The sequence below is a fragment of the Anser brachyrhynchus genome (assembly GCF_964034855.1).
Source record: "Anser brachyrhynchus genome assembly, chromosome: 2".
NCBI lineage: Eukaryota > Metazoa > Chordata > Aves > Anseriformes > Anatidae > Anser > Anser brachyrhynchus.
This window is the reverse complement of record NC_137695.1, coordinates 97,135,885-97,152,238: the sequence shown is the minus strand read 5'-3', so window position 1 is coordinate 97,152,238 and position 16,354 is coordinate 97,135,885. Positions and strand designations below refer to the sequence as shown.

Genomic DNA, 16,354 nt, shown 5'->3' with positions numbered 1-16,354 from the left:
CGCCTTAAACTTCTTTCTGCAGCCGCACTATTTGCTGTCTTCTTTAATCTGCCTGCTACTTGGATACTGAGGATATCTTTCAGCAGTCCTGTGTAAGCTAGAACATCATTTACGTTGCTCTAGAAGAACACTTTTTTACTCCACTGCCAGAAAAAAAAAAAAAAAGGCTGGAAAGCACGGGGCTGTGGTAGAAAGGCAGCTGAGCACCAAGTATGGATGGCATCTTGGGGCAGCAGGAAAGGGAAAAAGAGAAGAGGGTGGCAGCTCTCTCCTGAGCATGCTTGATGTAATTTTTGTAACTGAGTTACTCAGAAATCCTTAAAGCTTGATTATAATTACTGTAATTTCTCACAGTACTTAAACTTATTTCTAATGAAGGAATACCTCTTAGTAGCTATTTAAAGTCAATTTATGTATTAAATAACGATTTGTATTACACTAATCTGAAATCGTTTGATTTTGGATTATTAGCGGGAGTGTAAGTGAGTTGGATTACATTTCTCTGGATAATTTTCAAATGAAATAAATTTTGCAGAAGGACTGAAAAAAAAGGAATTTAAAGGCAGATTTGCAGCTAATCCAAACCACTGTCTCCGTGTTCTCTCAGGTATATAGGTGGTGTACAGATCATTGGCTGTCGGAGGCAACTTTTCAGAGCTGCTTAGGGAGTGAGGAAAGGCAGGAATTGTTTGGAAATTGGCATAATGAAGGTCATTGTTTATGCTGATTTCAGTATACTAAATTATTGACAATTCTTCCTGTAGAATTGCAGGTCCAAAAACACTTGGGGACATTCATTAGACACCTTCGTACATCTCCCTGAAAATTAAAGCAATTGTCTTCACTGTATTTGAACAAAAGAGGTCATATTCTTGAAAAAAAAAAAACACAAATATTTTATTTTCGTATAGCGAATAATACAAAAAAGACTGTCACTAACACAAGGCATTTTAGGTACTGGCTCTGCAGCCAGACCGCTGTACAGAGCAGTGCTGAGCAGCAAATATTCTAGCAGCTGTTTACCCTGAAATACCCATATGTATATTCATTCCTGCTGTTACCAATGATTTTTTTGCCAACTGCCTCCAGAAGAAAAGGATAATTTGTTTGTAAAGGTAAAGTAACACAACAGTATTCTCATGTATCTCTTTCCATAACTACAAAGGAAAAATTGCCATGTTAATTAAATACTTACATTACTATCCAGGACTATTTCATTTTAGATTAACTTGTGGTTTAGGCAAATTTCATAAAGAGGGGAAAAGTCACATCTCTTTGTTTAGGCAGGAGTTGACCTTGTATAGTTTTCCTTTCCATGGGAAGTTGTGTTAGGGAACTGGAACAAACCAGTAACATAAGACTGGGGGGAACCTCTTCAAATAAGTTTCAGAAATTTTTGAAACTATGGCCTGCTTTTGAAAATGCCTCCAGCCTTGTCTGCACTGATACTATTACCCTAGAAGTCACTCTGGAGGCTGTCAACACCCCCCATTTATAGATCACAGTCTATCTCACCACCTCCCGATGATACTCGGCATCTGAGCCTGCCACATTTCCAGCCCAATTCCCATCCATAAGTACAGGCAGGGCCAGGAGCGGAGACGAGGCTGATTTTGAGGAGGCATGAATTTCGTATGAAAGCTACGCCATGAGGCTGTCTTCTGTGTAAACTGCCAGCTCTAGTGCAGATGGGAGGGGACTTCGGTGCTCGAGCCGGATGGAGATACGCATCAAGGTCAAGCCTGAATATCTCTGGACAAAGCAAGGGCCCTGCACAACCTGTGGGTACATCTCCAGAGTCCCCGAAGCTGGCTGTGTAGCACGTGTGGGTGTACCTGATCTAGCTTTAATCTGGCTGGCGTGGCTAATAATAGCAACCAACTCACAAGACAGCGTGCAAACGAGTCATCCCAGCCCATACGTGAGCCCTCGATGGGCTTAACGCTGTGCCCTCGTTGCTGTTGTTACTTATTTAAGCTGGATTACAAAGCTGGTTTGGGCAAGCCTGTTTGTGCTACCTGTAAATGAAATGTGTCTGGATACTAATCCTCCCAAAAAGTCAACGAGCGATACGTCCAACTTCATTTCTGAAATTGCAGGCTCCAGAGTAATTTAGAAGCTTTTGAAAACTTTACTTCAGGTAAATGAAGTACATTAATGCAAATAACTCGTGATGGAACAACAACAGTTGTTTTCCTAGTGCTAACTGGTTGTGAAAATAGGCCAACCCGCATTCTTTGGGTAGAGTTAACTTACCATAGCAAGAAAAATAGTTTAATATATATATTTTTAAATTTAAATTCTCCCCTGCCCCCATCACCAGAGGCCATTCCAGCTACTGCCTGCATGCCTGTTCCATGAAAACAGGTTAGGAGGTTGGTCATTTGTGGGATACTCTCAGCTAAAATATAAAATAGGCTTTTCTGTCCGAGAAACATGCTTACACTAGTACTCGTTTTACTTTCCTAGTATTTCTTCTGAATACATTTTTGATAGTAAACCCGTTTCCTGATTGTATGTTTCTGTATCGTTGCTGCTTCTAACTCTGCAGCAGCAAATGTTTAATTCAGGGCAATCATTATCTGCTGTTTATTTAATCTAATGTTTGTTTCACTGTTTACCATGGCTTTCAAATATCTTAATTAGCATAATTCACAGTAGCACATGGTTGGCAGACACGGACCCTTAAGATAATAAAAAGGAACGGGCTGAATAAATATTTGGAAAAGGTGCCTGTATACTTTAAAATAATTCTGGCGCTACCTATCGTAATCTTTTATTTAATTTTACTCAGGGAACGTTATTCCACCCAGATAATACACCAAGCAATACATTTATTTCCCTACTGAGAAATGAAATATAACAGTCCCATGACACGTTTCGGTTAAGCCTGTATGATAACGTGTGTGCGCTGCACATCTGTGTTGGTGGAAAGGATGTGCTGCCTCTTTAAAAGGTTTTCGTGAACCTGTATTGTTATAGTAAACTCTGGTAGGCAAGGGATTGCGTGACTGCAGCAGACTCATTTGTGACCTCAGAAAAGTGGTTATGAAAGTGATCTCTTGATCAGAGGAATAGAGCTCTGCTGCCTGCGAGACCAGCAATGCACAAATGAGCCTCCTCCCTGCAACTCTGCCCCGACAGGAGGAAAAATGCTCGCTCGCCACTGAGAAAGCCTCTTTGGGATGCAGCATTCATAAACTAAGTCTTTGATGATTCCTCTTAAAACTACGTGGTTTAAAAACAAACTAGGGTCTAGAGCACAGATTTTCTTCATTTAATTTTCACAGTTTTAAAGAATAAGCTTTTTTTTGCTTTTGCTCTCTGCAACTTGCAGTGTTCATTTTCTGCCTTAAACCAATTCATATTTTCCTTAGCATAGTGCTGATAAGTTGTGTCTCAAGGGTTATTAGACCCATTCTGGCAGCAAGTCTCAGTGTACGTCCAATGGAAATCACATTAGAACTGAAGAAAAACCAGTATAAAATGATGTTTATGTTAGATAATGAGTGTAAAACAGATCTGATGAGTCAGTAGGTAGGAAATCACCAGTTTCATTCAGAAGACCTTGATAGAGTAAGAAGAAAGCGCACTAGAAGCAATATATGTATCATCATTCTCTTTACATATACTATTCACCTCTTATTGATCGCTTGGTGAAGGTTGTATTTAACTATAATTTTCTTGATAGTTGAGGCCACAATCCCATATATTTCATGAGAAGGAGACAGGATTCCTGTCCTTACTCCCGAAAGGAATACTTGTTATTTCTTCGGTGGCTTGCCGTGAGTCAAGACACCTTCACAGGAGTAAGACTTGCCTGTTCAAGTTAATGACAAAATTACATTAGAGTTGAAACTGGAGAAAGGGTTATATTTTATTAGCTAGAACTTTGTTTCTGAAAAACAGAACATTGTTTGGCTGTTCCTTGTCTTCTCATGGGACAAGTCTGATAAGAACTGTGTGACAGCCTTTTAATTTTATCTCCATATCTAAGAATTTTCTGTTTAAAAACGAAAAAGCAAATCAAAGCAGGGCCACAATTTACATTTCTAGAGCTTTCAAATCTCTTTCTGTCTCTTTTAAAGACAGTATTTTTCATTATGCTTAGAAATTTTGAAGGTCCTATTTCTGGCCTTTGACTCAGGGACTGTGGCATTTTTTAAAATGTAATTTCTCTAGTGTTAACAGGGAGAGAATATGTAAGCACACTACTGGCCCGCTTAGGGTCTTTAGGGTCTGCTGAGGATCTTCTTTCTGATCAAGGAACCTGCCTGTGAAAAGAGACAAAGCAAAACGGTGGTGAGGAAGTGAAAAAATGAAGGTTCTTGTAGTAATTGAACACATCATGTGCGAAGGTTCCTGTTCTGCAAAACAATTTATTTTTGGACAAACCATAATGTCCTCCCTGCAGTCCCTCTGACTTACAAGCGATTCCAGTTGGGAGCAAGGTCCATCTGTTTGGATAGCTTTACAGGACTAGACTTTAAATGCGTGCATTAAAGTATTAGTGTGCATAAGAAGCACAATAAACATATCCAGGAATTGTAACATTACCAGTTTAGTGTTCTGGTACGTCCTTCAGTTTTTGACTTCAGTTGTTGGCTTGTACTTCATTTGTAACTTTTAGGTAAGATTTTCATGTTACTATTTTTTTCAATATTCTAAAAACTTCTAGGAAATATTTCAGTGTTTTAAAATTATCTGGAAAATTAATTCTGTTTTTTTTTTTTTTTTTAATTAAGATACTCATTTTCCTGGTATTCATTTGCCCTAACCGTGTCTCAACACCTTTTTTACTTCTTGAGGGAGAAAAAACAAAACTAGGGGAGCTCCTCTCAGGCATATTTTTTGCACTTGTTAGGTCCATTGAACCTCTGAAGGCAACTCTTCACACAGTCAGTCTCATCATGGCAGTCTCAACAGACAGCAGCAAAGCCCAAAGCAATTCAGCTCTGCCTTAGAGAGAGCCCTATTCTGTGGTGTATATTTATCGGTGGTTGTGCAGCAGTGTGCTGCAGTCTTCATCTGACTGAAAGGTGGAGATTCTTGCATTTCTTCTGTCAAGTGTGTTTGCATATTTAAAGTACACTGGAAAGCAAATGTGCCTGTGCCTTTGCCTCTAACATTGGATACAGTATGGCTGCTATGTAAGGCAGATATTAAGGAATTGCTCTTATGATACTTCTGACTCTGAATCTGATGAAGCCAGATTTGGTTTTCTGGGTAACATATGCACATCCTGTGCACTAAGGTCTCAGTGTGAATATTTTAGATGCAATGTTTATTTCATCTTAAAGGTTTCCTTTATCCTCTCCAGATCTTGTGCTTTGGCTATTTTTAAACAGTCTCTTGGGTGATATACTGGCCTACTGACATATGCTCTTTCAACTCTCTTCTAAGAGATACTGACTTAAATTCCCTCTCGGAGGTATGAATTTAGGCAGTGCCTTTCCATGCAGAGTGGTGCAAATGAAATTATAAAGGGACAAGAATGTTACAAAAGCAGGATATATTGAGGAGTGGAAGCTCAGGAGATAGCCTGTTTGAAACATAGGGCTGGAAACAGGTTATCAAATCCAAAAAGGAAAGCAAAGTTAATGTAAATTTCACATAAGTCAGTCATTGTCAGATTGATTTAATCAGGAAGGGTGAGAGACGCTTTCTCATACACTTTCCTAGTTGCGTTTATTTTCATGCTTGGCCTTTGATTTGATTTCATTCTTCAGGGATTGATTTACTAAATGTTCTAAACAGTAGATCTAAATTGAAGAGGGTAAACTGGTGCACATCTTCTGCAGCTGATAAAGACTAAAAATGTTCTGATATTCTCCAAATAAATCTTTTACTAGGACGTTATTGCATTTCTTCTATAAGATGCACTCCTAGAGCCGTTTTTTTTTTAATTTTTTTAAGTGGGGAACATTCTAGTAAACTGTAGTAGCATACTTCTGACCACATGTAACCTTTTCCTTAGCTGTCATTTCAAGAAAAAATGGATTCTTGTCTCATGACTTATGCTTCTGAAAAATACTTCAGATTCAAATTTATTTCAGCAGGTTGTTTACCGCAAAAGGAGGAAAGTTTATTTTTATTTTTTAGGCAATGATTAGTCTTGCTCAATAAACAGTTGTAGACTGTTGTCTGTCCTCAAAGGGAGCTGCCTCTGATATAGACCCCAATGGCCATAATTTTGTTGTTTTCATTGAAAGAATCAAACTAGTAGAAAAATGGCCTTGGGACAATGAAATAATATGATCCATATCAAAAGAGGACTACATTCTTTGATTATAAAGAGAGAAAGTGCCAAGAATTCAGAGGATATAGAGAAGCTTTTCTTTTCCCCTGTTTTTTTTTTTTTGTTTCTTTTTTTTTTTAATATGTGGACAAGGGAAAAGATGAACAGCTATTCAAACAACAACTATCATGAGGGACACTTGAAAGAGTTGGGAAATTTTGCAAGTCATTTTGCTAGGCCATCTGCTCTATAGATACTAGAAGTAATGTGTCCTGAAGTGCTATACATGTTAATATGTAAGTATATCATGATCAGTGGGACTTGTGGAGATTCTGCTCAAGCAATTAGGACGTAGCAGGTCAGCACACACTGTAGTACATGTAAGTCTAATGTGGATTAGCTGGTGAAGTCTGAATACCTCTACGTTGGCTTAACATGCAGCATTTCCGAGTGCAGAACAGAGAGAAATGGAAACTAAAGCAAAAGAAAGATAAAATTACATTGTACACTCTGAGGTCCTTAGCACTGGAACTAACCATTGTTAAGCGTGTCCTCTAAATACATAAGAATTCTCTTATTTTATTTTTCTATACTAAACTTACGCTTTGCAACTCAGTTCTAATTAATGAACATAGAATTTACAAGCACAAGCCTTCAGGGGCAAAAAATTTATTAGAATCATCTTAATTTTTATGAAGGTTGTGGATACTGATGTGAAAGTTGACTAAGTGGATTGCAGATTTCTTACTTGAGATTGCCTAGAAGTCAGGCTTGCAATCCATTTTGTAGTTTGACAGAATAACCCTTTAGAATTTATATTGTATGTATTTATTCAAAAGGCTGTGCAAGCAAATACACACTCAGGCAAGCAACTGTATTACCGCTTAATTAAACTAAGAATGGAATAATACAGGGATAACTTTAAGGCCTCAGGATCAAATCAATAAATAAGCAGGTTCCCATCACATTTAAAGCAGTAGGTAATCAAATGGAATTATGAAAATGAAATGGAACACAATTACTTGGAATAAGTCTTATATCTTGGGATAATACAGGAGGGAGTGTATGTCTTTGGCAGTCTTATAGCCTATATATTCTACCAGACCAAATGATGAATCAAATATTTACTCAGGGTGATGCAAACAGATTTCTAAAACATCTTTGTCAATGCACAACGTGGGGTTTTCGGTTGGGGAGATCATCTGTCGAGTCATATGAAGAGAGAAAGGTTGCAACAGTAAGCCGCAGAGGGATGTGCTTTCTGGACAAGTTATTTTGAATCTGTTGCTTGCATCACACAATTAGGTTTTGCATGGAGGCACGGTTTTTCTCTGGTTCTGTGATCGCTCAGAAGTTATGGGATAAGGGAGATGTTACAGTCCCAGACTACATAAAAACATAAAACACAAGTGTGGTTTATTGTGTGCTAGTTTGGTGAGATACAGATATAATAAAACATAAAAAAAAAAAAAAGTCAAGCTAATAACTTAATTCACACACTTTTCTTATACACACACACTTTTCATGGCCACCACTTAACCATTCTCAGCATTTCTTAAAGTGATCTGCACATTTTACAGACCTGGATTTGTGGAAATGGCAAGCATAACATACAGAATTTATTCTAATGTTCACCTACAACCATGAACCTCTCTTACAAAATGAATTCTATTTGTAATCAAGCAATGAAAGTTTTCCTGGAAAGAATGTGAAATGTCCATTACTGGAGATACTCAACAAAAACCCTGAGCAACCTGTCTCTCTAGTTAGCTTTATTTTGGTTAGGGTGGAGTAGACCAGATAACCTTCAGAGGTCTTTTCCATCTTAAATCTTACTATGTTTTTGTGATTCCCTACCCCAACTGACTAAATAGGCCTGGTGTCCCCACAGGTAAAATATTTTTCTGAAACTTCACAGAGCTCCTGGCACTGCATCATAGCTGAAAATACGTGGGCAATTGTTTTCAGCTCCTCAGCTTGCTTTGTCTAGGTGGTTATCCCCAAAGGCAACGTGAGAAAAAAATTCTGACTTTTTCAGCTAGCCAGGAAGTCCTTGGTGTGTCTTTCTTCTCTTTCACCTCCAGCCAGGCTCTGAGACTGCCTTCTAGCTGGTGCTCTGGTACTACCTGCTCTGGCATCACCCCAGCTCCATCCCATAGGCTTGGTTTGTCTATCACGAGCTCCTACCCTGAACCCATGCCCTCTCTGATGGGGCATCCTTGCTGAAGGGTTTGGACCCATGAGAGAAGCTTTAGAGGGCAGAGAGAGGCACAGGGGGGATTTCTCTGGGGACTGGAGGAGAGCAGCCCGGGACATGCACCGTCATCACCGCAATGTCTCGCCTGATCGCCATGAAGCAGCCTCATGTGCCAGGCCTCTCTAGATTGATGCTATAAGAGAAGCTGTGGGGAAGCCAGCTTTCTCCCTCTTTTCTATTTTTTTTTTTCTGAAAAAATAATTACCATGTGCACGTAGACAACAGTGACAGTCAGATTGCTGCCTTACGAAATTTACCTCATCTGCAGCTATTTATAAAAACACAAAATGACCCTGGGGGGATATAGCTAAACCCACTGCTTCGATCGTCACTCCCGTAGCATATTTTTTTTTTGCTGTTTGTGAAAGGCTTTTACTTCACAGAAACACTCCTTGCCTTTCACGTTGCTGGTTTTCTCCCCCCTCCCTGAAGCGGGAGAGTTATTTTCTGATTCTGTACTTTAAGCCCCCTTGCTTTTTTTAGGCAACTTCCAGATATCTGATACAGTGCATAATGAGGAATTAGGTTCCATTACACGAAGGCTTAACCTTCATGAAAAGCATTCAGAGCTTGCCAGGAGTCATCAATATTTAACAGCTGTTGTTATTATGAAATACTTCACAGGGTAAGGCGGCCCGCCTGCTTGCACGCAAGGGTTTGAACGGGCGCCAGGCCCCTGTCAGAGGCGAGGGGAGATTGACAGGCGGAGGGGTTGCGTGAGAGCGCGGCCTGGGTTAGTCAGCAGCCAGCCTCCGCACGAGGGCCTTCTCCCCCCGCTGCCTCCCCATCAAACGGGATCCTCTGGCCGGGCTGGGGTGTCAGCCCGCCGAGGTGGCGGCATGCCCGGCAGCCGCCCACGTGCCGCCAGCTCCCGTCACGCAAGGCCGTCGTTGGGAGAGAGTGACGGGGCGAGCCCCGGGGGGGCCACCATTTTGGTGCCCCTCGTGCGTGGGAGGCGTGCGGGGCTCGCCGAAAATCGAGAAAACACGTTTGGAGAGAGAGAGAGAGGAAGGGGATGGGATCTGGAAAGAAAACAGTTCGGGTTGTACCTTAAATAAATGTCATGCTGTACTTGAGAAACTTCAAAGGGCAGTCGGATTTCAAAGCATCTCTTAAGAAGAAGCAGACTGAGAAAACCACTGAGTCGGGGAGAGAAACTTTGCGTTATTGCTAGCACAATTGCATCTGCCGTTCTGGTAGCCTCCGCACCGGGACCGAGCACCACACATCTTGCGTTCAGAGGGTGGATTTCGCTGCCGCTTCCCCTCCCGGCACGTCGGTGCAGCCTGCCTGTTGCGGCACTTCAGACTGAAAGCGTCCCTTTCATATAGCTCAGCAACGCATTGTAAATGTTCTCTATGCTGCATATTATTTAATTTTGGTGTGTAGCCAAACTGTGCTGTCCTCACTGTCACTCAGTGTCCTCTGCAACACGTCAAGAGGAAACAGACCGTTTGGGTTCGTGGCTGTAGGTTTGTTTAGCAGAGTTTCTCAGACCGAGTGTTTCCTAGACGTGTTGTTTTGTTTTCTTAGCATTCAGGGTAGCATGCATAGCTAATTCTTCCTGCATCTCGGCGATCCAGGAAGAAAGACCCGATTTTCACTTCCTTTCGAGTAACAGTTACCAAAAGTGAGACGTTTATTTGTAAAGCAGTATCTCTGAAACTGCAGACTAGATTCAGATATTTTGATCTACCCATTTTAAGAAATAATTTTTCCCTGGGGTATCGCTGGTCTCACAGGTACTCCTCATAGATAGACTTGACGCTGATACACCTGCATCCTTCTGAGCCTGAAGAAAATAGTACTGTCCCTTTCTTCCACCTCAACAGAACCCAGACAATGTGTCCAGGTCCGAAATAGCATCCCTTTGCTGCCCATTTTGCTCCAATGCCATTGTGTGACACAGGGAACCTCAGCGGATGGCTGGGGTACAGCCTGACCATGCATGAGGTTGTTATAGAGCTTAGCTTGGCAGGTAGTAATGATTATTTTCTGAAGAAAGAAGGTTGTGCTTGTGCAGGAAGGGATACAGAAATACTTTAGAGAATGTAATCCTGTTGGTTTAAAAAGTGCAGTTTTATGAGAGTCCTGGAATTTCCATCCCTCTGAACGAATGCGTATTCCACAATGAGTACATGTGCTGTTATTTCTGGGCAAAAAGGGGTGGCTGGTTTCATGATGTGTCCTTAGACTTTAAAGTGTCAGGCAGCTTTTCTGTTCTTTATATATTCCAATACTCAAGCCAACTGGTTTGTAAATGTAGATTGCAATGCTCCTGTCAGGCTCAAAAGAGATCCCAGGTTTTTACAGTGTGACATAGTGCAGCAGTGAAAGGCTCAGCAGCACTGTGTAAGACAGTTCGGTACTCCAGGCATCCAAACTTACCGTGCTTTCTGTGGACTTTTTTTTCCCCCATTAATTAGCTGTCAATTCTAACTCAACATTATTTTTCAGTGGCCACTCCTTTCATCACTTTTAAATCAGAAATTGAAGTAATGTCCTCAGATATTTGACTCTTCCTTCAGGAAATCACTTTTTTTTTTCTCCCTCCTTTTCTTCCTCCTGGCCTCCCCCCTCTCTCCCTCTGCCTTGTATATTTCCACGGTGTTGTCCTTCTATAGGACTCAGCATTTCCAGACTTGTGGCTTTTTAACGTTGTCTGTGATTGCACCACACTCACTAGATCACATGAACTTGCAAAACTGTCAGCCCTGGTTCTTGTATATCTTGTATTTATCACCCTATGGTATCAATACACTCATTCATCTTCTTTGGCAGAACAGCTCCATCTTCTGTTTTATTTCGTGTTCTGGAAATGCAAGTTAGATAATTTCTGCTCAGAAAAAAAGGTCTCCCTTGTTCCTGCTTCCTATCCATTCACTTTGCCAGTTTTGAACCTAGTAGGTGAGTGTTCTACACTGAATTGCTGGCAATCTAGCTGAAAAAGTTGCTTCTGCCACAGAAAACAATCTAAGACTCTGTAAAGCTAGAACTCTCCTTTTTTTATTTTATTTTATTTTATTTTATTTTATTTTATTTTATTTTATTTTATTTTATTTTATTTTATTTTATTTTATTTTATTTTATTTTATTTTATTTTATTTTATTTTATTTTATTTTATTTTATTTTATTTTATTTTATTTTATTTTATTATTTTATTTTATTTTATTTATTATATTATATTATATTATATTATATATATTTTACAGCCAGCAGCGTTCATCAGACTGCCTGCAATATCAGTATTTTCTTGCCCCATTCTTGATATATGGAACTCCACAAGCCAGAAGTTTTCCCCTCAGGTCACTGAGTCATCATTAGCTATTTGTTATTTTTTAACTTTCCACAACTTGCTCCTCCCTGCCTGCTAGAGACAGCGCTCCTGCGTTCTCCAGTCCTTCATTTGCTTTCATCATTATAGGCTTAATTTTTGCTCCAGAGGGGCCCCCATTTTATGTAACGTTTCAGCCTGGATGCAGTTGTCTTGTTGAGCCACCAGTCATGGTCAGTACATTCATTCAGTTTTCCCACTTGATACTTGGTGCTGACAGGGCCGTCATTAGGCTGCTCTGCTCTCTTTTCCCTGTTTTTCTGCCTGTTAAGATAACATCTTGCAGTTTTTCCTTCCCTCTCTGCCACATCTTGCCTTTCCTCCTCCTCCTTCACTGTGGGGATCTGCGTGGTGTTCTGCCTTTCTTGCTTTGCCCTCTCCAGGCGTCGTGCTACCAGCAGCAGTGGTCTCTTCTGAGTGGTTGCTGCCGTATGAGCCAAGCCCTGCTACCCCGACGGGTGGATTAATAGAGTATTTCCAGCACAGGGAGGCAGAAAGAGAGTGACCAGCGAGAAGGCTTTGCTGCCTCAGGTGCAAGGAGCAAACGTGCCTGCCTCGGAGGGGCTCTTGCTTCGTGGTACGAAGGGCGTCAGTCGTCTTTGATGGTGCAATAGGTCTCTTTAGAGTTCAGGCCAGTGAGTAGAGTATGTTATGAAACGGATGTGTGTGGCCTAACATACGGGTAACTCTAGCCAGCGAAATAACATTAAAATACTTTCCATTCGGAGATGGAATTTATACTAGCCAGACTAGCTGCGGAACAAACATCTCTTGTGCTTCTGCTGCTGTTTGTGTGAGCCTGAAGGCTAACAAACAGGCAGGGAGCTCTGGCCCGCTCGGTCGGGTACAATAATAGTTTCCACTAACGATGAAGTTAGAACTGGTGGAATTTTCACAAAGCCAAAAGAACGGATCAAAAAAAATAAACCTTCGTTTCCTCCCACCCCTCCCTGTCTGTCCTTTAACCTGCACAAAGACGGCAAGCAACTGCGGAAGTAGCTACAAAAACATCTTTTCTGAGGGGGAAAATTCTGGAAGAGGCCATTGGAGTAGGGGCTGTGCTTTTAAAAATTACTGTCACAAGTGTCTAACGCTCTGCTGTGATAGCCGTGCCTCTGTTCTTCGGGACAGATGTAGCAGAAGGCTTGGCTGACCAGGAAAAAGAAAGTGTCCTTTTCCGATTAGTTCAAATGGTGAACCAAAATGAAAGTGTAAGTTCAAGAATCCTTGTATCCCATTCATAGAATCCTAGCTTACAAGTCTGAAATTGCAGAATTGTTTTGGCTGGACAACATGAGCAGGGAGCTGTTTTCGGCAGCTTTGGGTTTTCCTGATATATTTTCACATGCCCAGGGGAGGGATTTATTGCCTCTAATTATACATTTGAGATGATTGCTTGGGGTAATGACCGGCATTATCGCTGGCAGCAAATATTTACAATGCAAGCTAAAAAACATCTCGAATATTCAGCCAGCACGGTTCTGTGTTGCCATCATCTGCTGTAAAATGCTGAGGTATCCTGCAACTGCCCCTCACTAGGCTGTTACCTCGATAAGGGGATTTGGTACAGCCCTTTGGAGAGGAAGTGACTCCATTTAGGTCATATCCTCAGTCACTCGCAAGAAATGTTATTCAAGCCATTAAAAATGTAGACTTCTATTTTTTAAAATTCGATATCCTACTAAAAATTTAAAACCCGTTTTCATGACTCTTAACCAACAGCTCAAGTGCAGTAGAGCCTTGCTGGCTGTCTCCCCTTCTTACTCTGATTTGATATAAACAGTTCCTGTTTGTCTCAGCCTTTTTTTGGGGGATTATTAACCACCTCTGGCTGTGGCTGCTTCAGCTCTCTTCTAGACAATGTGCATCAAATGTCCCAAATACTCTCACTGGCATGCTCTCATTCTCTGCATGAGAAGGAAAACTGAAAACTGAATCTCTGCTTGCTGCCTGGACATTTGTGTGACCTATTGCAGTCAGGCACTGGGATGGGGCAGTACACGTGAAGCTGATTCCTTCATTTTTATTGACCATATTATAAATACTCCACATTTCCTAGATGATGAAAACCCCAGTCTAACAAGTGGCATCAGCCTTCTCAAAAATGTTCTCATTATCTCCAGAAATGAGACTGTATTTCAGGGATTTTTATGTGGGATGTATCAGTTTGAAGACTTCAATCTGAGCATTCAAATATATTTTAGATCAAGCAATGATTACCCATGCACAGGAAAAGCAGTTGCCAGGCATTTCGATCCCCATGAAGATTTTCATTATTATTAGGAAAACTATGTGCAAAATCTATAGTGAGAGATTTTCATGAATTTCGTGTAATTAATGACCTACTAAAACCAAACTTTAAACTTCTGTTTAAAAATGAAACAGTTTTAGCACATTCCCGTGAATATTGCAATCAGTCTCGGACTCCTAAAAATGAATAGAGTACAGTGAGACTGAAAATAATCTGATGCCAAGAAGGTCAGCACTGAAAATAAGAAACGTATTTCAGTCTCTTGTCTTCTGAGCTATATAAGCATTTCTTTATATTTTCATAATACATATTTTTATAAACAAAACAACTTGCTAACTATCTTTTATTTCTTTCCTGTGGGTTTTTGTTGTTGCTTTATGTAGAATACAGTAATGGAAAAAATATGTATAATAAAAAGTGTGATAGATATTTCATATAAAAAACATCTGGACTTCCAGATATGTATGTATCTATCTCCCTCCCAACAAAATAAAGTTGTCAGTAACTGAGATCCAGACTATAAAGACAGTATTTCCTAATTAAACCAGTGGATGTTAAGTGCCTAAGTAAGAATTTTAGTCCAGTGGCCCTAATCCATATGATTTCTAAACTGATAATAACTCTTTCCAACAGCCATTCAAGAAAAGCACTTTAAGAAACAAGTTGGCCAAACGATAAAAGAAGACAATGTATGTAACAAGACCGCTGTACAAGAAGGTGGACTTCTACTAGAAGTGAGTGAAAAATGCTGTCTTTTCGGGCTCTAAGTAATTTGTCTTGTTTGATGATCTATGCCAGTTAATTCCTTGTGGCAACTTGGAACAAACCATCCATCTTGGTGTGACTCACTCAAGAAGCATACTTGTGAGCTCTTGCAAGAGCAAAACTGGCAGTCGTGGTAGTCCTGTCCAGTCTCTGCTGGAGCACTTGGAGCCTTACGTCCTGTAAGCGATCAGTGCCGTCCCACGGGCTGGTTCACAGTTCTTTGTCACTTGGAGTGATAGCTGAGATGTGTTTTACTTGGCACACATTTTGAGGGTACCAACAGGAGCTTGCTGGGTTTCTGATCTGAGCTAAGATTATTCTGGGACGTCTTAATTTATCCTTCTTCTTCAGCTCTGTGCTCTGAGGGAAGCTATGTGTGCAGAAGTTTTTCTTTCTATGTATTTTTATCCTCTTTAGGATGACTTTGTATTGGCAGGCCAGCGTAAAGGGGCCATACCGTTACTGAGAATTGGATCCATTAATCTGGATGAAGAATTAATACTGCTGTGAACTACTGAACCAGCTAGAGCACAGCAGTTCATTGCCATACATCTGCATTTCAACCATATGATGCAATTGTGCCTTTTATACACTGAGGATCCTTGGAAATTCCTATTTGATTAAGACTACATATGTATAGTTGTTTTGGATAGGGTAATATTTATGGTACAAAAATAATGTTTTAATGACAGCCCTGAGGTACATGTAAATGTAAATTAAATAGTAACCTCCAGCAAACAAACGCTGTATACTATTAAAGGAAAAAAGAAAGACGTTTTATCGTGGGAGCCGGTATCATAACTTGTACAAGTCTATGGAATGAGAACTGGCATGCTGCTTTCCTTCCTCTTTATATTTCAGAAGATTTTAATTTTACATTTCAAAGCTAGTAACACAGATGCATTTGATTAGTTAATACAAGTGCCAAAATGAGATATTTGGCTGTCAGGTATTATTTGTAACAATTTCTATTCTCATTTAGTAGGCAGTACAGGGCTTGCAATGAATGATAAATACAGTGAGCATCTAATTTTTAATAATGGTCTCATATCTTTAGTCTGCACTTTGGTTGGTATGTATTAGGTGCCCACAAGTTATAATCCTTATGGATTCTCAAGCAGTAGCCCTACTGCTTACAGGCACATGGAGAGAACACTGGTATATAATTTCAGGTAGTTTACAAGGTGCCAAATTTTACTGACTATGCTAATGGTCTGCTTTCTATAGGGTATATGAGTCACATTCCTTTTGAATACGTGGGAGATATTTTATCCTGGATCATACTTAATATGGATTACTAACTCGATGATTAAGTGCATGTTAATAGGATTGAATTCGCCAGGCTCCGTTTATGGGCATGTCTAACCTAGAATAAAAGGGTGAATTTTCATAAGGACTTGCTGGGAGTGTTCTCTAGGGACTAAGCTTGGCTCGGATGCTCATTCAGTGGCCATGGAATGTGATGAAAAGTGGGTTTTTGTTGCTTGACCAAATTCACCATGTTAGTT

General features: G+C 40.3%; 1 protein-coding gene across 1 annotated transcript in view; it reads left to right on the top strand.

The window, feature by feature from the left end:
• The window catches only part of AHRR (aryl hydrocarbon receptor repressor), a 93,072-nt gene that overhangs the window by 42,952 nt on the left and 33,766 nt on the right, over window positions 1–16,354 (top strand). Inside the window, exon 4 of the mRNA XM_080580429.1 lies at window positions 14,715–14,815. Coding sequence (XP_080436555.1) covers window positions 14,715–14,815 — 101 coding nt within the window. The remainder of the gene's footprint in view (window positions 1–14,714; window positions 14,816–16,354) is intronic.